The 23232-nt window shown below is 43.6% G+C and overlaps 1 protein-coding gene across 1 annotated transcript in view; it reads left to right on the top strand.

Moving 5' to 3' along the window:
- Positions 1 to 23232, top strand: part of HPRT1 (hypoxanthine phosphoribosyltransferase 1) — a 486680-nt gene that overhangs the window by 293114 nt on the left and 170334 nt on the right. The window contains exon 6 of the mRNA XM_069212493.1: positions 5083 to 5165. Coding sequence (XP_069068594.1) covers positions 5083 to 5165 — 83 coding nt within the window. The remainder of the gene's footprint in view (positions 1 to 5082; positions 5166 to 23232) is intronic.

Below are 23232 nucleotides of genomic sequence, written 5' to 3'. Positions count from 1 at the left end.
TACTCTCAATCTGTACACCTACTGACCTGGCACTCATGATTGACAGTAGGAAGAAATCATCCAAAGAAGGCTAGTTTTCCATATTTTCCTGTATTTAAAAATAAATTATGTATTTAAAAATAAATGCAGAAAGGAAAATAAATAGTTTTCGGTCTGTATTTATCTGTAAGAATCTGTAAAAACGGAAAACCGGGAGCCCTAATTATTACCCATATCAAGGATGTTCCATGCAAATATTTTTTCATACTAAGAATTGTATTGCCATTAGTTTCACCAGTTGTAACAGGAAACTGCATTTACTACTTGTTGGACACTGGTAAATTCTTGACTATGGCGTCGGTCAAAACAGATTTCGACTAGTAATACTTAGATACAACAGATTTGTTGCAGCATTTACAATGGTTACTGTTAAATTATTCTAACAGAGCCTGGCCGTTTGCTAATCGAAGTTACTGAGAGCTTATTGCATTAAATTGTGTGGAAAAAATAGCCTAGTCACTACTAATGTTTTTAATAAGCCACTTTACCTTTTAGTAAATAATAGGCAGATCAATACCACAAGGAGTTGCGCCTATGAGTACTTGTGTGCATGGACGCATTTAAGACAAAGTGAATGCTTCAAGTAAGGGCACCTACCAAAATAGTATGCAGAGTTTCCCCCCTCTCACTTCAAGGTATTGTAACTGCTTTGACCCTAAGAGTTAAATCAATAAACAGTCTTTTATACATACTAAACCATATATTGGCTCCTTTCTCTCATAAGCCAAATGTACCAATACGGAATGAATACAAAAATCCATCTGAAATAACTATATCTGTGTGCATCAATCCCATATTCTTCTGTAAATGATGCCCCACAGATGATTTTATTTAGTATTGAGTAAAATCGGGACTAAGCCTCTTTGTCCTGATGACTGTTATCCTTTGCCACTTGGACTATATACTTTGCCCCACTAGTTCTAGGTGTGAACTAAAGACCATATCACTGTGTGAAAGTAGAGGGAGGGTTTTCTGATGAGACCGTGAATTATAGACTGTACTAATCCTATAATTCTCAAGATGGATTGTAAATGTGCATTTTACTAGCCACAGAGGGTAACCCAGGAAAGCCCAAGGAGTCTGGGTAGAAATGTTTACAAAACCACAAAAACCCATTAGGGATCACTTCTAATCAGGAACAATCCCATCATTCATATTAACATATGCAGCACTTAGGAGAACATCCTTTATTATTTAGACAAAATATATACTTTCTTCGTATATGTGCACACTATAGACAGTCCTCCATCATGACAAAAAAGGAAAAAGGACAGAACAAAGTGCTAATGAAACAAGTGCTTGTGATTCAAGAAAGAAAGAAAAGAGGATAATAAATCTCCCATTACACCAATCCTAGAAATACTTTTAAGAAACTGTATAGGAGCCTGTTGGTTATTACTTCTACTATATTGAATCACAATCTTACTTTTAAAAGGATTAAATCCCCAATTGCGTCCTCCAACAAAATAAACCAAATCCAGACTGAAGCAACATCGTCGACGTTTCGACCCCCTGTCGCTCTTGGGCTAACTCCTGGCTCCAACACGGGTCTTCATCAGGACTACACAACAGGGGACATCTACATTGCTTCATATCACATCAGAATCTTCATCTTCACCATTTCCGCACAGTCCACCAATGCCAACTCTATACGCTTGATTCTCCAAAAAACTCTTCTTTGTTTGGAAACACGGTCAAAATCTTCCATCAATTCCTCCTTCCACTTTAACTTTCTTGCCTTTCTTATGCCAGTTTTCTTTCCAACCCTCAAGAGTAACTTACCGAATATGAATGTTGGGATTGTTCCTGATTATAAGTGATCCCTAAGTGTTTTTTGTTGTTTTCTAAGGATTGTAAATGTGCAGCAGTTTTGTGCCCTAATCTTCTAAAGTAGGTGTCCTATGAGCATACATTGAGAAGCGGTTGACTTCTAAGATAACTGATGTGCATATAATTTTATGCACCTGCCTGTCTGTTTTCAACAAGGCCGATAGATAATCATGGTTGGGGTATAACAGTGCACAAGTGCCAAAGATTGCAAAACTTATTTCGGACTGCCCAGCTTTCCTGCCTACATGCGCTTACGGCCATTGTTTATTGAGTCCATGCGAGTTTAACTTAGTTTGTTAGCAGAAGAAAAAACCCAATACAAAATTAAGAGTAGATGTGAGACCAAGAGTGAGAAGGAGTGTTGTCAGCCCATAATAGATTGGACGAGAAGGACAAAGATGAACATCAAACGGTGGGCTCACTTTTGAGTGCAAGATGAGATTAAACTAGGACGGAGGCCTAGTCTGCATTTAGGACGACAGAGAATGGTCACACAAACACATGCTCACTGTGGAGAAATTTCTCAGCCAGTCATGAATTTGACCATCATATTCAGGGATGTGGAATTCCTATCGCCCGACGCCCGGGACATCTTGTTTGGGGTCAAGGGCAACAAGTTTTTATGTTTAATTTGTCCTTGGGACAAGTAGGCCCAACCCTCTGCAGCACAAACCCTTTGGCTGTCTGTTTACAGAGAGTGGAACTCTCTGCAGTTGAGGTAATGTGTTTCCAAAAGATAATGCTGTTCGAACTTGTATTTATGGTTCATTATTTAAAAGCCTTCATTATTAGGGTGAGTGCTGTAAATAAATGTTTTAAGGTCACACTTCACTACTGACGTTGGTTCCAGTACAAAAATAAATAAAACCTGTATACACATGTTTGAAAAGTTTAGGCTATGAGGCTAAGTATAATGCTCCCAGAATGCTCTCTGATTAGATGCAAATGAAGTGTCATTTAGTAAAATGTGTTGATGCATGCTAGTATTTCCCAAAAATATTTCTAATGGAAAATCAGTGTAACCATTTTAAACACGATTATGGGAAGCATGAAAATAAACAAACACTGACAAAGCCAACTGATCTGACATATTTTTATAAGTCTTTTAGTTTCATCAATGCGTGTCTTGTTTTGACATGGCTTTTGTAACACTTTATTGTTGTGGGCGCTACCAGGCCCTCAACATTGTAACAAACACTGGCAAAAAAAAAAAAAAAAACGTTTTTGAAATCTAAAAGCACACGTTGCCACCAGTGGCATAACAACGGCCCGCAGCCGCCCTCCATGGGGCCCCTTCAGCACAGCACCTGCCCTGAGTGAGTCTGGAGAGGGGGCTCCTCCATGTTCTTTGCAAAGGGGCACCCTCCAGTTTCGTTACGTCACTGATTGCCACTGTAGTTCCTGACACTGAACAAAACTACTTTGTGTGCCAATATGCTCCTGGTGGTAGAGCAGAATGCGATCACACATAGTAAAGCCAGCCGAAAGAGAGAGAAATAGAAGTTTAATAAAAACAAAATGTCTTTAACACCAGACCTAATTATGGACCAAGACCCACATGTAGATAGCTTTTTGCATGTCGCAAACAGCGACTTTCGCTGTTTGCGACGTGCAAAAAGCACATTGCGATGCACAAACCCGGTTTTGCGATTCGGTAACCTGGTTACCAAATCGCAATACGGGTTTGCGACTCGCAATTAGGAAGGGGTGTTCCCTTCCTAATTGCGACTCGCAGTGCAATGTAGGATTGTTTTGTGACCGCGAACGCGGGCACAAACCAATCACAGTTTGCACCCATTTTAAATGGGTGCTAACACGCAAAAGGGAAGGGGTCCCCGTGGGACCCCTTCCCCATTGTGAATGTCACTGTAAACATTTTTTCAGAGCAGGCAGTGGTCCTGCGGACTACTGCCTGCTCTGAAAAAATGAAACGAAAACGTTTCATTTTTCGTTTTTGTAATGCATCTCGTTTTCCTTTAAGGAAAACGGGCTGCATTACAAAAAAAAACAAAAAACTGCTGTATTGAAAAGCAGTCAGACATGGTGGTCTGCTGTCTCCAGCAGGCCACCATCCCTGTGAGGGCCGCTATTCGCAAGGGGGTCACAAATTGCGACCCACCTCATGATTATTCATTTAGTGGGCATTTGCGAAGCCCTTGCAAATCACAGATGGTGTCAGGGACACCATCCTACATTCGGATTTGCAACTCGCAAATTGTGAGTCGCTCTGACTCGCAATTTTTGGGTCGCAAATCTGAACCTACCTACATGTGGCCCCAAATTCTTAAAGAAAGTCACAAAAGTGCACCCATGGTATATGTCGTACCCCTATCAAATATTTGTGAACTGTATTTTAGCATGGGTAAATAAGCATGTGTAGATTTGCTCATGTGAAAATCTATTGAGCATTTGCAAGTTCATTTTCTCTCCAGCCACTTTCTTCCCAACCCTGGAAGAAGTTCTAATTCTGCCATTGTCAGGAGTAAATGTCCAACCTTTCTTATTATGGGAAAATATTAGAGAGAAGCTGGTGAAAATCTTTAAAACATGCAGGTTAGTAGGTTTGCAGACTCAAAGGCATTCCAGCCCTGGAACTATTGCTTACTGCTTCCTCCAGCCCCAGTATGCAGATCTGCAGAAAGGTGGCAAAATAAGGAAATTTCTGCAGTAGGGATTGAAACTGCAAGTATTCAAGCCCTACTATGGTAGTAGCCCTGACATAATCAGAGAGGCTAATATCAGAGCTCTTACATAATGAGATTGCTGCCATAATTTGTCGCCACACTACATGGCACCAAAGGGACAAGTAGATCTTTTTACAGGACAAGTAGATTTGAGAAGCAACCTGTCCCCTGGACAAGTAGATATTTTAATAAATTCCACACCCCAGATATTGACTGTGTACCTTTAACCGAAGCGGTGGGGTTGCAAGAGAGATGCCGGTTATAGCACTACTGCTACTCTGTGCCCAATTCATGAGCACAGCACAGCTATCTGCAAAAATGCTTAGGTGAAAGGCATTGTTCACTGATATCGTTTAAGCTGTTACAATAAATGGGCCATCTAATGGGGGCTGGGGGGGCTGCCTTTGCAGTAGTTCCCAAAGACACAAGTTAAATTATTACAGTGAGTGCTCGTTGCCTATGCATGACAAGCATTTTGTCTCATTGTGTCTTTTTTTTTTTTGTAATAAGACAATCCTTTTATTGTCAGGATATTATTGACACTGGCAAGACAATGAAAACCTTGCTTTCAATGCTGAAGCAGTACAACCCGAAAATGGTTAAAGTAGCCAGGTAAGCGACGTCAGTGTAAGTTATATTGTCATTGTTGTCTCTTAGAAAATAGTTATAAATGAATTTTGAACAGATAAAGGTAGTTAACACTTAACGCTTCTTCAGGACACCAAACTTGTTTACATGTTGAACTTTGCCCAGCCTTTACATTTCCCTTTGGCACACACATACAAATTTAAAAATCCTATTCAGTTTACGGTTTAGTGTGGGCTTATTCATCTTTTTGCAGGTTCTATGGGAAATTTTTCTCATGCATACAGCAAAAGTCGCTTAACGGATTTAGGCAAAACTTGCCATGAAAGTAGAACTGTACTTAGAAAGTGTTCTTTCAATGGTTTTGTGTAAATCAGTTCAGGAGTTTTAGAGATATAACCCTTTAAAAATATTGCCAGGTGAAATTGAAAGGGTAAGCAATTTAGTTTCTTTGCAGTTTAAAACCTTGACTCGTGATTTTTTTTTTTTTGATTGATGTTATTGACTGGAGAAGGACTAAGAATATATGTTTGAGCTATTTTGAAATTTCATTAAAAAAACAGAGTTTTTGTGCTGTGGAAAAAATGTTCACAACCAAGCTTGGGGTGTATTGGGAAGGTGCCATGAGACTAAAGAAACACCACAGCGCAGGCAGTAAAACAGTTTGCACACACAGTAGGGATTGGCTTTCTGTGGTTGTACAAATGTAGGGCCTGGCCATAGGCCAGGTCGTGAACCAACCCCTCTCCCCTGCATGCAGCTTATGGTTTGGCACAGAGATCTGAATGACTACGCTTGGCAGGTTTGGGGCAGGGCCAGGCCGCAGGCCAGGCTCTGCGGCCAGTCTCTTTTTTTTGCTAGTTTTTTGACCATGTTCAGTGGGGATTGGCCACCTGAGCCCAAAGCTTGCAACACCCAGTCAAAGGCCATGAATAGCTGCTGTTGGTTGGCTGCGGCGGGTTGGGCGCTGAGCATTGTCACATAAGGCCTGCAGCCAACTCCTTCTGTGCCTGGCCCTGGGCTGTGCATAGTGGAGATTGGCTACCCTGCAGCCAACACTCTCAACACAGTCAAAGGCTATGTATAGCAGGTGCTGGGTAGTTGTGGTGGGTTGGGCGTATGGCTGTCCACAGCAGGATGGGTGCAGGGTGCTGGAACCCTACCTGAGGTGGTTGGGCACAGAACCAGGACCTGCAGCCAACCCCTGCTGTGCACAGCCTTCCGCTTGGAAATTGTACACAAGAAAAAAAAAACATGAAATTTACTGAAAGAGTTAAAAAGTGAGTTATGGTTCTGGCTCAGATGTGAAAAACGAATAAAATTAGCCAGTTATGGTTAATAATGCTAGCAACTCATACCACAACTTGCACTATCTGCCATGATCAAAACAAAACTTTGCTGACCGCACAGGAAAAAGAAAATAAAACATAGGACTACGATATGGAAGGCGGCACAAGATATGGTATGTCTTGTGTGCATTACTTACTATAGTTGGTGAATTTCAGCATTATCTTACGATTTACACACTTCCCATGTACACATTAATCATCTACCAGTGATATTAATTGAAGTCATTGGTGAGGTCAAAACTGATACCATCAGTAATGGCATTTATGATGTCCTGTATGAGTTCATAAATAGGGCATGGCAGGGGTGTGACATGGGGTTTGCAAAACTATCTATCTATATTTTTAGGTTTAAATTGGAATATTATGTGTGTGGGTATATGTGTGTTTATACATGTATACACACACGCACGAAAAACAGTTAAAAAATGAGTTATGGTCCTGTCTTCACTGTGCTACTGGAACCAAGCTGCACCTGAATGACGAAGCCCAAATAGTCTGCAACTGATATTGGATTGCTTGTGTTCTGGTTCGCAGAGGACCTGAGGCTGATTTGCATATGGCTAGGTCTAATTTGAAGTGTCAAGATGGGCACAAAAAATAGTTGGGCTGATATACAGCTTGAGTAATTACTAGGCACTGAGTATAATTCAAGCATGCTTTCCATCACTTTTTTTGTATTGTATTGTGTGGAAACACCTTGCCTATGTGCTACGAAGATTGCTGAAAATGTGTTGTCTTTTGGAATATATTCAGAGCCCCTCACACTTATGATGCACCATTGTGCATGACCTTTGCTTATTTAGAAGGGGATTACCTGCAGGATGTAGCCCTCCAATAGGTCCTGTATCAAAGTTTACTCTGAAAATAAGCCACTGTACACTGTCTTGGTAGTGTGCAATGGTAGTTAAAAGCAAGGCATGTTCTTTGGGTAGGTTCTGTGATTATCCATAAAGTGGATAAAGACCATAATGCGCATACATCCCACTGCTATCTCTAGCCCTATGTCCAACCACAGGACCCACATAGTCAATGACACTACGATGACACATTACACATTTCTTATTGTTTATTTTTGTATTTGTTTTAGGGAACACTGTAACTGAAGACTTCAGGCCCAAAGTGGTGCTGCGGGTCCACCGATGTGTCCTGTGGACATTATGGACACACATGGCTTCTGTTAGCCCCCTAGAGTGTAAAATAACTACAGACTAGGCAACAAAAAACAGTTACATGTCCTTCTAACTCTGGTGCTTTAAGATCTACTCATGAGACTATCAAAGTTTTAGGAACAGGGGTCCTGCAATCTGCTTTAAATGCTGATCTAAATCAAATGGAATCAGAGATTCCCTTTGAGGCTAGAACAGATATGGATTTTGTAGAGGTTCACAGTAAAAGTTTGATTCAGACTAGAAGCGGCACATCTATTATTTCTGATGGCTTCACTTTAATAGGTGAATAACTAGTAGCCATATTCCAAAGCTAAGAGAAAAAAATAAACAAGGCATCTCCATTCAGTGCAGTGCCATATGCTTGCCAGAAGCAACATCACTTTCTTTTTCAGCTACTTAGATGTGCACACTCAAAGATCCAGGATCAAACAGTGAAGATTGATCAAGGAACCTAAATCTTTACAAAAGCTGTTGCTGTAGGAAGCCTGTTCTTTCTGTGAGGTCATCCCAAGAATTTTTGTCTTGTGCTGGACCTTACATTTTTGCTGTCTTTAGAACTTTACCCCTGCTACTCAGTAGTAAAGTGCCTGTGCTCCCCCTTTGAAGGTGGTTGAATTGGGATATTCCTAATTGCTATATTTGACTTGATCCTAGTATATGGTACAGGGTGTACCTAGGGCCTGGAAGTTAAATGCCACTAGTGGACTGTAGCACCTATTGTGCCATGGCAGTGCAGACATGGCGTCAGGCATGTCATTGTCTCCTGACTGTTGCAGTTTTAAATCTTCAGATCAAACTGTCAAAATGACTCTTTTTGACAGGGACAAAACTTGCTTTTAAATGTTAGTAAGTGATCCCTAAGAGAGCTGTGTGGCCCATGAGGTAAGGGGGAATTTAAAAGTGAAACATGTAGAAAATTTATATTATGATGTCCATGTAGTGAGAGTGCCCTAAAAGCTATTCTCACTGTGGCAGGCCTAGCTGTCCTATGTAGAACACAGTAGTACAGATTAAAATACTAATACTGTACCTCGGTTAGGGGACTAGCTGGAAAAATAAATAAGCTTCACATTTTTTATAAATTTTAAGGAAAAGTACTCCAAGCCTGTACTCCGCCTTGAATAAGTGTGAAAAGAGTTTGAAATGCCTCCCAGGAGCCAATCGTAGGCTACTGTGAATGAGCAGATATGATTGACCTTAGAACTCAACAAATTATGCAGGGTACGGGCTCTAAACTTCATTTTTGAAACTATTGTATCAGATCCTGCTTGACATGTATTTGAGCCATATGTGGCACTTGGGGCACCCTTGAAAGGGAGAGAACAGGATGCCAAGACAATTTTTGTGTACCTACTGTTTGGTTGCTGGAGACAAACAGGAACTGCTACAAAGTTATGTTGGTCAGGGCCTGGGAACATTTACCCATTTGGTTAGGGAGGGCCCAAGAGTCATCCACTCAGTCTAGCTCGTGCCAGATATAAATGTGGACCCACTTCAGAACACTTCCTGGACCTGAGGAAGAACAGACGAAGGCTGGACCTAGTGTGTGTGACCTGAGAGGAATCCTAAAGGACCGGACTATCATCTTATACTCAGGACACAGAAGTGGACTCAAATGGTCAGTCAGCTGACCTGTGTGGCTACAGGAAGGCTACAAGACGCTGAAAGTATCCAGCTGGCCAGTGGACACTGAACCCAGACTGGAACCTGCTGACCCTTCTTTAACTACTGTGTGTGTGTAGATTCACTGAAAAAAGAAAGGTTAAAGTCATAGTTAGGTGAGTTTGTTAGTGAAAAAATACAGAAATTCACCAGTTATATTTAGCAGCACTAACTTGCGCCCCTGCCATTTATTGCTTATGACCTCACATAGGACATCACTCATGACATGTTCTATGAAATAATTTCTAAAATCACTGATTAAATCAACCAACGAGTGTTTGTTTTATAGCTTACATAGTGGTGAATAACTACCATATTACCACAATGAGTGTGCTAGTCTACTTTATAGTTTACCTAGTGTCATGTAACTGCCATATTGCTTTTCTACCTAATTTAGTATAGCTGGGTCAAGCTAATGGGTGTAAGCATTTACAAAACGTTTGTGCTCTTAATGCATTGTAGGTGTGTAAAGGTATTGAACAATCTATACGTGTTTCAAGAGAAGAGTAATCCTCTGTGCAGATGACAGTTGAGCACTTATGTCCATTGTGTGTCATACAAGTTTTTAGGCTCTGCAGAAAGTTTGCAACAGGACACAGATTCTACATACATCATACTAAGTATTGCAAGCAGTCTTGAGTTATTAGACAGAATCATCTAAGCATGACAATTTCTACGTAGCGTAGAGGACTGTATGCATCAGGTGTTAAGCTATGAACAGAAGATCTGTAAGGTTTTCACCACAGTGTGAAGGCTGCAGGTAGTATCATCTTTACCTCATTTAGACATTGCTTATTTTAAGCGAATAGTGTTTTTTCCCCAAGTGTTGCATAAAGTTTATACTGTTCTTAGTAGATATTTTTAATACTTTGTAGTGTATTTCTCATGAAAGTTTCCCTGTATGCAAACAGTATGGTACAGGGTTAACTCTCTCCATAGAGTGAATTCTATTTAGAGTACCAACGTCTCTGCTCATATCAACTTTGTTTCTCAATGTAGATTTGGTCACTGCCAGGGGTTCGACACAGATAAAAGCTGTCCATAGAAGGGCATTTATTTTGGAACAGATATTCAGAATTTTTAAGGACTTGGCTTTCTTGTGAACAGTTGTATGCGAATTGAACAACTTATCTGTGGTTGATTGTTAATGTGACCTAAGCTACCTGTGAAGTGTATGGTATAGGATCGATGTGGCACATAACCCATGCTTTCTACACTTAAGGGAGTTGTTTCTGTGATGGCATTAATGATACCTCATATTCTTCTGAGCAATTTTGTACTTAATTTCAGAGCTCTAATACTATACCTGTGTATAGAGCAGCTTCTATAAAAGAAGCTCAGATGATTTCATCAGTGGTGTTATAGAACATGTCATGAGATATATGTAGTATGTGAGGTTATAAGCAGTGCATTGTGGGGGCCCAAGTTATAGTTAGCTTTGCTAAGTATAACCTTATTTTTTTTTTTTTTTTTTTAATAGCTCAAAACGTTATTGTTAGAAAAATTCACCTAACTATAACATTACTTTAACCTTTGTTTTTTTTCTAGGATTTTTTAGCATAAAGTCATATTTTATTACTAGACGTAAAGCCAAACACCCTGTGGGGGATTGGCCTCAGGGACTTGTGTTTTTTAGAGGGGATTTATGTCCTACCTAATTATGTTTTTTAAAGAGGAGGAGGGCCGAGTGTCCCCCTTCCAGAGCCTTATTAGGCCCAGGGAACGCCACCCCCCAGGGCCTTTATTTATTAAAGGGAAGGAGGGCAGCAAGGCCACCCTTCTCAAGGGTCATTAGGCCCTGGGGACCCCATTCTCCAGGGCCTTTTTTATGAAAGGGGAAGGGGCCACATGGCCCACCTTCCTGAGCCTTGTTAGGCCCACGGGACCCCACCCCCAGGGAACTTATAGAAATAAAGAGGAGGGGACGTGCACCCCCTCCCTGTGCCTTGTGAGGCCCAGTGAACCCCATCCCTAGGGCCACTCATCACTTAAACACCATATACTCCTTGGGTGCTTGCTCACACCCTCTCAGTCCCTGTACTGTGTCCCAGGGGTGAGCTCCCTAGAACATAGAATGTGAGCCAGCCCCCTGGGATGGGGTCCCTGGAGCCATTAATGGCTTAGGGAGGGGGGTCCAGGACCCCACTCCCCTTTTTTTCATGGTTACAGCCCCAAAGGGGCCTCCACAGTTTCTTTAATGGCTCAGGGTGGGGTGGGGCATGCTGCTCCCCTTCCCTTTATAAATACAGCTCTGGGGGGTGGGCTCTCCATGTCATAAACTTAATAAATGTTCCCCAGCTGCCATTTTGTTTTCGATCCCCACAGGAGTCCTGCGGGATTGCGGCATTTACTTGACATTTTTTTCTTTTTTTGGTCCTAGAGGGTCCCTTTGAGTCCCTCCAATTGGGTCCCTCTGTGTCCCCACGATTGGACCTTGGAGGTCAGGGTATCCCTACTCTGGCCGCTTATACTATTTTCCTTTCTTATGTTCAGGACAGGAAACCAGGGGCCTGTTTTAAATCTTGGCAACAGGATTACTCTGTCACAAATGTGGCGGATATCCCATCTGCCATATTACGATTCCATAATAGCCTATGGGCATCTTAATACCCCACACGGGATATCCGTCACGTTTGTGACCTAGTAACCCTTCTGCCAAACTATATATCATGGCCTGATTCCCCAAGTCCTGTAATGGCTGCCAGCAACATTTTACACATGTTACTGGCAGCCAGTCTGAGCACTCGAAGCCGCAGGAGTCTGACTCTCTCGGGAGCCTGATGGCTGAAGTGCAATAGAGCTCCCTGGGCCAGTCAGAATGCAGGCTCTTGAGTTTCCAGCGGACCCAACCGTCCTGATAGACAATTTCTTTTTTACTCTTAATTCCTAAAAAAATACTGAACGTATTTACACCAGCTCACAAAAAGCACAATATGGGAACCAATATCTAGCTTCCTGACAAATTTGGTGTAATTCAGTTTAGCAGTTTTTACAGTGGCCTGTCTTAAAGAAGTCTATGGAAAATGCATGGGGATTTTGTGTTTTTTTTCTTAGCCCCCGCTTGATGGATCACCCTGAAACTTTTCATGCCCAAACTAGTCAAAATACAGAATCTTTTTGGAAAGTTTTGTGTAGATTTGTCAAAGTGTACCAGAGTAATCAGCAGCATCTGCCCCCTAGCTCACGTCTGTAGAATGTATGTTGGAAAGTGCAATAGAAGTGGTGAGCACAGAAATTGCACTTTCAGAGAGAAGGTTATCTTTAAATACAATTCCTCCACTCCCTGCTTTGCAATCTGGCCTAGTGGACAATGCACCTAAAAGTTTTGACCTTAATCTTCCCTTGGTTTCTACTTCTACACCCACCTCTCCTTCGAACGTCCCTCCTACGGCCTCTAGTCTCCCAGCTCCTTGCACTTTAAAAACTAAGAGAGCAACCTGCTTGAAGCCAACAGACATCAACAATTGTTCCTGACTTCAGACCCCCTATAAATCCACATACGAGATGACAGTGTGATGCCTTCCCCATATTGCCCTCACCATTGGAGGGAGAAGACAATACCCCTCCTTGCAGCTCTGATCGCATGGCAACTATTATGGAGTGTTACTTAAAGAAATGTAGATGTATCCTAGAAGCAGAACTTGCACCCCAAACTGCCCATCTCGATCAAGTAAAAGAAAAACTAGAGGCTTTACAACAATAAATCTGCTGCTCCCAATGATAGAGAATCGCACTAGCCCTGCCACAGAATTAGCACAACAGAACCCTTTAGAGTCATAGTCAAGAAACATTGCGCTTTCTCCCATTCTCACCCATGCTGTGCACCAGAACTTGTTCACAACCAGGCCAAGATGGTCAACTCAGAGGGGCGCACCTTGAGCCTTAAGAGAGGTTATATAGTAGATGGTCATGGCAGATTTTACTCAGCTGCTCAAACTGACAGGTCAATCATTCATTATCCACAACTTTCCCCAGAATGCATGCCCTATTTAACTTTAAGATGTCCAAGTTCTCCCACCCCAGTCCAGCAAGGAATTTTTGGCCCTGAAAAATAAAACCATCCATTGGCTTAGTTATAATGCAGGATGGACACAGGAGCTCTCGCGGAAAGTCTTGTTTGTCAGGACTGTTCTGTGGATAGACATTCATCCTAAGGTCATTCCCAGGGATTGTGTGCCTATCAACTTTAAGAACCCAGTGATCACCCAGTTAAACAAGATGTCTTCACCATTGAGCCGAATGAAAGCTCTCCCTCTTGGATACTTCTACAGGTAAGTTTGTTCCCCTAAAAGTTACATGGTCTTGAACAGGATAGTAGTTCCAACTCCCAACCCTGGTCAGCAGCTGTATAACATTCCCATCCAGAATTCTTTTGAAGTAATCTCTCATCTAGAAGCCCAAGACTGATGGTGTGTGAACTCTGAAAGTATTGCCCCAGGAAAATCATTGAATACCAGCAGAACAGGTTAAGTGGGGCACCAGCAGTTTTTTCTACTTCGGCCCCTTCCAGTGCACATACCACCGCCCCTAAAGACTTGGTCTCTGTGGTGAACATGTGCCACATTTTGTTAGAACCAGACCTAGAGTGTGCTCCTGGAGGGCAATTGAAAGCTAAAACTCTTAGTCTTTTTAACATCCTATTGTGGAATAGTGCTGGTTTGAGGTCCAAAACAGAGGCTTCTAATTGGTTCGAGTATATTGCTGAATTTGATATTTGCATGTTTCAGGAAACGTGGTTGACTCAGCCAATATATAAATCCGGTTTCACCACCTTTTATATTAATGTGACCAACACCCCCGCGATCCCAATTATGGACATCCAAGGTAATCTGGTTTACACTTTAAAAGTAGTCCTGTCAATTGATGCATTAGGCTTGGGTTTAGTTGTCACAATGAAGCTTTAAGGGTCCTGAAGAGTGATTCATCAATCAATACTCTGTTTTCTCTGAGCAAATACTTGTACGCAGTGGGTTATTGAGGAAAAATAAGGACCTAAGCTTTTTTTTTTTTTTAATTAATTTTTTCATTTATAACATACAAAAGACCACCCTCCAACCCATATAGCATTAAAATAAACATAGCTACAGCCTGATTCAGCTACAAAGCATCTCTGGACACTCACAATACAATGTGTCTCGAGTAGTCCACTGAGTTCTGACAAACCGAGTCCAGCTGCGATATCAAATGTCCATTTATAGATAGCGTATAGCCGAACCAGCCTCAGCAAGTATCTGGGCTCAAAGGGCGAAAACAGAAAAACAATCAACAAAGAAGAGCAAGTAAGCTGGGAAAGGAAAAGACATCACCATCAGCAGTCGTCACAACCAGCAGCAACGCACAGGATTGGTAACTCAAAAATTCCACATTTATACCCAGTCAACAGAAGTGCTCCCTAGTTGTGCACAGACGAAAGATAGGATCGGAGAGGTGCCCAAATATCACGCGGCCTGGAGCCCTCCGGCGCCAGCACCCAATAAAATGTCAGTTGTTACTGACAAAACGCAGCATCCCGCAGCCAATCGGAGACTCGAGGGGGTCGCTTCCAGCCCCAGCAAATTGCAACCCTGCGCTTAGCCAAAAGCAGCAGCATGCCCACTAATCTCCGCACCGCCAACGGCACCCCATCCACCCTACCCAGCAGTGCCAGCACAGGAGAGTGAGTCAATTCTAATCCAGTCATCCCCTCAAAAGCATGAAAAACCTCCCGCCAGAAGTCGTGTACTTCCGCACAGTGCCACACCAGATGTAGAAAGCCAGCGTCCGGAGCGTATCATCTGACACAGGTAGCATCCGCATGCAGCCCCATAGCACACACGCCTCGGAGTATGGTATAGACGATGCAGAAATTTAAAGTGAATGAGGCGCAGCCTATAGTTGGGCGATAACTCCCTCATATGCGCACAGCACGCCCTCCAGGCGTCATCCGGAATGTCCTCCCCCACATCAGCCGCCCACTTCGCCTTAGCAGCCAACACCAGTCCCTCCCCTTGCTCCTGCAAACAGCCATACAATTTAGTAATAAGCTTCTTCGGCGACTTTACGCTCCACAGCACCTCCAACGCCCGACATGCCAGCAGAATCTCAGGGAGACTAGGATACCGCGCACGAATCATAGCACATACCCGCAGCACAAATAAGCGATGTAGCGCATTAGCAGGCCCATCCCCCAGCGCCTCCCCCGGGGATATCAACCTCCCATCCACAAACCAGTCCTCCAAAAGTAACAGGTCCTAATCACAGAGATAATTCCGAATCTGCGAATCGCAAAACATCGCCTCATCAGCCACAGCCGCCACCGACGGCTCAAAGGGCACACACACACATATCGCTTCAGCAGGACCGCCCAGGCTCTGACGGTACATGCCACCATATCCACACCACGGGGGCGGGCCCTCGATAAGCTCCCCAGCACGTGCTCCAGTCCATCCGGCCACACCGCATCACTCTCTGGGGCAAGATGCGGCAGATAACAAACCGGACGAATCCAGTAATACGCAAAGTGAGCCTGCGCACAATGATAATAGAGCTCCAGGTCAGGGGCTGCAAGTCCACCCAACTCAAACAGTAGCACCAATTTCTCCCATGCAATTCGAGGCTGACCCCCGGCCCAGATCAGTCGAATCATAGAGCGGAGTCGCTGCAAAAAACAGGACGTGAGGACCAGAAGAAGATTAACGAACAGGTTAGGCAGTACCAACATTTTTGCTACAGCAATCCGTCCGGTCAAGGACCAGGGCAAGGAGCGCCACACCACAATTCTGTCGTCTAACCAAGACATAGCTTTACCATAGTTGGCCAGCCAGAGCGTCTCAACATCACAACTCAGCCATATTCCCAAATACCGAACAGGGCCGTCTGCCCACACAATAGGATATCTGGACAGGCAAACCACTGTCCCCGGCGAAAGAGGCAGCCCCACGGACTTAGACCAGTTTATCATTATTCCAGAAATTCCACCAAACCGGACAATCTCATCCAACAAAATATCTAAATTGTGAACAGGCTCACGCACGTACAACGCAACATCGTCCGCATACATAGATATCAGAATTGACCTCTGACGGAACGGCAACCCTCTAGCGCTATGGTGCTGGCGCAAAAAAGCTGCCAAAGGCTCCATAGCTATCGCAAAAAGCAACAGAGACAGAGAGCACCCCTGTCTGCTCCCGCGTGCCACCGGAAAGGGCCCCGACACGCAGCCATTCATCCGCAGGCGGGCCACCGGCTGCGCGTATAATAAACGAATCCAGTTCACAAAGCGCACACTCAACCCCTCTCTCTCAAGGAGCGCAAACAGATATTGCCACACCAGTGAATCAAATGCCTTTGTAGCGTATAAGAACACCGCCACAGCCTCGTCATCAACGGCGACCGAGCCAGTAACGGCAAAGAACGTGCGCAGATTATGCGCTGTGGACCATCCCGGAACAAACCCCGACTGATCCAGCAACACCAGCTTCGTCATCAGCGGCTGCAACCGTGCCGCTATCATCTTAGCCAAGATCTTGTTATCTATGTTAATCATAGAAAGTGGGCGATACGAATCACAGCTATATGGGTCCTTCCCAGGCTTAAGAATCGTAACGATGAGTGCCTATCGCAAAGAAGCCAGAAGGATTCCATTCTGCAAGGCCTCAGCATAAACCTCCAACAAATGAGGCGCCAGGATAGCCGCATATTCTTTATAGAACGCGGGGGTCAAACCATCCAGGCCGGGGGCCTTATCTCCAGGTAAACTACGAATCACGGCCTTGACCTCTTCCTCAGTAAAAGGAGCATCAGAATAATCCCTATGCGCTCTATCGAACCAGAGCAAACTGATCTCAGAGAAGAAGTTCTGGGCCACCTCCTCAGACAATTCAGCAGAGTACAGATCTCTTAAAAAGTTGGTAAATACCTTTAGAACATCATCCGTGCCAACCACGCGCTCACCTCTTGTCGTTCATCTCAGCAACATAGCTGCTGGCCCAAGGTCTACGAAGCATATTCACCAGCGTGCGTCCGGCTCTCTCACCTAAGGACCTAAGCTTTAATCTCAGCTTGTATTTATTTGATTCCAAATATTGTTGAGAAATTCAGACTGCAGGGACATTGGTGCTCTTATTTTCACAATTGTTAAAGTAAGTTTGATATTATGGCCTGCACTTCGCACTTTATTGGGAGCATTATCAGCATAAAATTTAGAGATCATAAGTATTTTTTTTTTTTTTTTTTTTTAACCCATTCCTCTACCTTGTTTAAGCTTGGAATAGCCACCAATAGTTTTATACTATGTAAACGTTTTGATTGTTGGAAAAAATACTCTTATTTTAGAATGGCACAAGCATTTTACGATGAATGCATTTGATTCCAAAACAATGGAATCCTGGGCAGATTTTTCTGTTTTTGTTGTTGACCTGCTTCTTGTTTTGCCTAGGTTTATTTATTTATTTATTTATTTTTAACTATCAGACCATTTTTTGATCGTTGTATTGCACTAGCGCTTTAACTTGTAAAATATTGAGTTTAATGCTGCTAGGTATCCACATACTTCCAGAGTTTCCAGTCCAATAGTAGTTTGTGACATATATACTGTGCAAAAATCCATTTGATTGTATCAGCTCCTTGACATCTATTTTATGGACTTTTAAATTTATGGAGATCTAGTTTGTATGATAGTTTGTAGCACTAGGCGAAGCAGTGCTGTAAAAATACTATTTGAAAAAAGGCTTTTTATTTAAATGTGATGTTGCGTTGTTTTATGCATTTCATATTTTATGGAAAGCTATTTCTGAATGAACATTTCTGCTTCTGTTATCAACACAAAAACGCTTTTCCTGTGGAAAGCAATCCTAACTATAACTACCTAGTGGTGACCGATTTACTTATTCACTAAAAAACTAAGGTTAGAGGGACTTTATAGTAAGGTTCAGATTTTACACGCACAAAACCATAGAAATTCAACAGTTATACTTAAAATATAACTCATTCCCTAAGGTAACTATAATTTGTGCCCTACCATGCACAGTTTTTTCATCAATAATTTTATTGCAAATGTTGCAGTTATATTCTAAATTATGTCATAGAAGGTGTCATTACTGATGTATGTGGGGCACGTGGCAGTGCATGGCAATGGCACAAGTTATAGTTTCTTTTGGGCATGAGTTACTACAGTTTCTTGATATAACTATAACTGTTGAATTTCTATGGTTTTGCACGTGTAAAATCTGAACCTAACTAACTTTTTCTTCATTCTCACATGAGTGCACCTTCTGCATTTCTGCTGTAGAAAAAAAAACCTCTTGTTTGATTAAATACACTAAAACTTTGCTCCATGTATGAAAAACCATTCCCCATATAGGGTACACATGAGCCATGCATGACTTGCCTCATAGTTTACTAATAGCTTTGCCATCAGGGCAAGAGTGTTTCTTAGTTCATATTTAAAACACTCACTTTTCATAAATATATTCCTAAAGCATGATGTGGTAGTGCACTGGCATTTACAGACTGTAAATTTCCCAGAAATGTCCAAAAATCTTCCCACTAACTTGCAGCTTTACTGATTAAACTATATAGTGTATCAACAATAATCTGTGAAATTGGTTTTCAGAAAACATTTATCATTTGCACATCACCAAGTAAAGTGTTCTGACTTTTTTTTCATCATATTAAAGAAATCTCATCACACAGAAGTACAAAAAAATAATAGTTTACAGCTACTGAAGTATATTTTTAAATGTTTGTAAAGTTGACTTTGTTATATAAATGCTGTATATTAAGGAAAACCTGATACAAAAAGCCTTTCATTTCACATAGGTCAGACAGTTCACCTTACAAAATCCTGGAACTCTGCAGTCCCAAGGAAAAGTATTTGATTGCAAGAAGACAAACTGACTTTTGACCTCTGACTCTGAACACCCAGCAAATGTGACAAGAATAAGATTTAAAAGCATCTTAATTGCTAATTCAGTTTCTGACTGAACAGCACTCCTGTTCTTTGTCCACTTGAAACTTGACTGAGTCCAAGTGCCAAAATGTCTGCCAACACTTCTTGTTTAAGTTTTAGCAGCTAATCAGATCTCAGCATGAGGTCTCTCAGATTCGTGGAGGATCCACATATATACAAATTAGTTTTTTCTTTAATAACTCAAACTACTCAACAGATGTACACCAAATCATAAAAAGGGCCTTTTCTGGACCAAGAGCTAATTCCATCCAGTGGTTTGGTCTGTAGTCATGTCTAAAATCCCTACAGGAAATTACATGGGAAAAATGTGCTTTGGGACCCTACCATTTTTCTCTGCCCCCGCTAGACAAATCTCCCCGAAACCTTACAGACAGCAGCTGAAGGGAGTTACAAACTAGTTTTGAAACTTCCTTGAAGATTCTTCAAATGGAGCCAAAGTTATTGGCGAAACAAAAAAAAAACTATTTTCCTATGTAAACTACATTTTAACTATAACTACTTACTTGCAAGCGCCAGTAGGTAATATATATACATATGTTCGATGGCATGTGTAGCTGCAGATACACTTGCTTTGCATATATCGCCATCTAGTGTTGGGCTTGGAGTGTTACAAGTTGTTTTTCTTCGAAGAAGCCTTTTTTTTGAGTCACGGGATCGAGTGACTCCTCCTCTCGGTGATAGTACACATGGGCATCGACTCCTTTCTTAGATTGTTTTCTTTCCGCCGTCGGGTTCGGACGTGTTCCCTCTCGCTCTGGGATTTTTGGTTCGGAAATTCTCTGAACTTTCTACCTTTTTCTCATACCGTCGCTATTGTTTTGAACGCGGCTTCCTTCTGCACTCGATCCGATAGTACCGTCTGGATCAAATAAACGCTCTTTTGGGTGCCCGTCATCACTGCGTCATAAGCTCATGGATCGGACTCCATTCTGTCTTCGGTGCCACGCCAAGTTTCCATACACCGACCAGCACTTTGCGTGTAATCTCTGCCTTTCTCCAGAACATCAAGAAGAAAGCTCTGAGGTGTGCCGGTCTTTTTGATAGAAGAAAACATTGCATGATCAAAGGGCAAGAAGATTGGAGATGGCGTTGAAACTCACAGAGACCATCACCGACGTCCTTGGCGAAGAGCAGGTACAAACAGCAGTTGTGATTCCAGACTCCGAGCAGGATTCAGAGGAGGCCAGCCAAGCAATATCGGTGGCGCAGTACGTGAGTACACCTGCCCCAACACCAACAACTAAAAAATCAGGCAAGGCCTTGGGTGCATCACAGCTTTTTAGCCATGGTTCCACACGAAAACATTATTTGTCAACCAACCCTTGGGTTCGGTGTCGAAAAAGGCCAGGGCACTCCCTCAACAGGCTACCACACCTGTTTTGGTGTCTGGGTCAAGCTTAAAAATTAAAGCCACCACTCCGAACCGAGTCGACGTCCCACAGCATTGGATCCAAAACAAGTGCGCTCTGCTTTGGAGCCCAAACCTCGGATAACAGCTTTGGAGCAGAAACACCTTGGTCCAACTTCCGAGCCCAAAAAATCCACCTATACAGAAGAAACTGGGTGTTCGATGGCATCTGTCGCTGTAGATACGCATGTTCTGCAATAGCTCGCCATCTGGTGTTGGGCCGGAGTGTTACAAGTTGTTTTTCTTCGAAGAAGTCTTTCGAGTCACGGGACCGAGTGACTCCTCCTTTTGTCTCCATTGCGCATGGGCGTCGACTCCATCCTCGATTGTTTTTTTTCCGCCATCGGGTTCGGACGTGTTCCTGTCGCTCCGAGTTTCGGAACGGAAAAAATAGTTAATTTCGGAAGATTTTCGTCGGTATTGTTGCGTTCGGGATCGGCGTACTTAGATTCAACACCGCATCGAAGATCGAAGAGCTCCGGTGCCCTTCGGGGTAGTTTTTCGATCCTCCGTCGGGGCCTGGTCGGCCCGACCGCGTGCTGAGGAACGCCGATGGAACGGACCCCGTTCCGATTCTGCCCCAAATGCCACAATAAATACCCCTACACAGACCAACACTTGGTTTGCAACCTGTGCCTGTCACCTGAGCACAGCGAAGACACCTGCGAGGCCTGTCCTGCGTTCCGGTCCCGAAAAACACTCCGAGACCGTCGAGCCAGAAGACTTCAAATGGCGTCCGCACCGACAGCCCAACGGGAGTTCGAGGAACAGGAAGAGGAAGGTACCTTCTCGATCCAAGACTCAGACTCCGAAGGATTCGACGATACACAAACCGTGAGTAAGACGTCGAAAACCACACAAAGAAACATTTACAAGGCCCAGGGGACGCCACTGCCACCAGGCCATGGCTCAACCCATAAAATCGGTGACCGACCGTCGGCACCGAAAAAGGCCCAAACAGTGCCGAGATCGTCCGACTCCGGTCGAGACACCGGCACGCAGCCTTCTCGGGACCGAGAAAGTGCTGGAGACAAGCCTCGACACCGAGATGCCGGTGTAGACACGGCTCGACGCCGAGACAGCGGCACCGAAACAGATCGACGCCGAGAGGTTTCGGCACCGAAAAGGAAAAAAGTCACCTCGGAGCCGAAAAAACACGCAGACACAGTTTCGACGCCGAAACAAACTGCAAGCGACCCAGCTTCAGGCTCTTATACAGAAGAGCACTCGCTAACCTCCCAAATGCAGAAGCATAGGTTTGAGGAAGAGCTACAAGCAACTGATGCGGACCATACGCAAAAGCGTATCTTCATTCAGCAGGGGACAGGAAAAATAAGCACCCTTCCCCCCATTAGGAGAAAGAGAAGGTTGGAGTTCCAGGCGGAACAAGTACCACAACCAAAAGTGGTGAAAAGAGTTACACCACCACCCTCTCCTCCGCCCGTGATTAACGTTTCACCAGCACAAACGCCATCACACTCCCCAGCTCACACCACCATGAGCCAGGGTGACCAAGACCAGGACGCATGGGACCTATACGACGCCCCAGTGTCAGATAACAGCCCAGAGGCATACCCTACAAAACCATCTCCACCAGAAGACAGCACCGCGTACTCTCAGGTGGTGGCTAGAGCAGCACAATTTCACAACGTAAGCCTCCACTCAGAACAGGTCGAGGATGATTTCCTGTTCAACACACTCTCCTCCACCCACAGCTCCTACCAAAGCCTGCCTATGCTCCCTGGTATGCTCCGGCACGCAAAAGACATATTTAAGGACCCGGTCAAAAGTAGGGCAATCACACCAAGGGTGGAAAAAAAGTATAAGCCGCCTCCTACAGACCCGGCTTTCATCACAACACAGCTGCCACCAGACTCTGTTGTTGTAGGAGCAGCTAGGAAAAGGGCCAACTCTCACACATCTGGAGATGCACCACCCCCAGATAAAGAAAGCCGCAAGTTTGATGCAGCTGGTAAAAGAGTCGCAGCACAAGCTGCAAACCAGTGGCGCATCGCGAACTCCCAGGCACTACTTGCGCGCTATGACAGAGCCCACTGGGACGAGATGCAACATCTCATTGAACATCTGCCCAAAGACTTCCAAAATAGGGCAAAACAAGTGGTTGAGGAGGGACAGGCCATCTCCAACAACCAGATCCGCTCCTCCATGGACGCTGCAGATACAGCTGCACGGACAATTAATACATCTGTAACTATCAGAAGGCATGCATGGCTCCGAACGTCTGGATTTAAACCAGAGATTCAACAAGCAGTTCTCAATATGCCTTTTAATGAAAAAGAACTGTTCGGTCCAGAAGTGGACACAGCGATTGAGAAACTCAAAAAAGATACGGACACTGCCAAAGCCATGGGCGCACTCTACTCCCCGCAGAGCAGAGGGAATTACAGCTCATTCCGTAAAACGCCCTTTCGAGGGGGGTTTCGGGGTCAAAGCACACAAGCCAGCACCTCACAAGCCACACCGTCCAGTTACCAAGGACAGTATAGAGGAGGTTTTCGGGGACAATATAGAGGAGGGCAATTCCCTAGAAATAGAG

The sequence above is a fragment of the Pleurodeles waltl genome, chromosome 2_1, assembly GCF_031143425.1.
Source record: "Pleurodeles waltl isolate 20211129_DDA chromosome 2_1, aPleWal1.hap1.20221129, whole genome shotgun sequence".
In the NCBI taxonomy this organism is placed as follows: Eukaryota; Metazoa; Chordata; class Amphibia; order Caudata; family Salamandridae; genus Pleurodeles; species Pleurodeles waltl.
The sequence above is the reverse complement of the archived record's forward strand: the minus strand, read 5'-3'. Positions and strand labels throughout refer to the sequence as shown.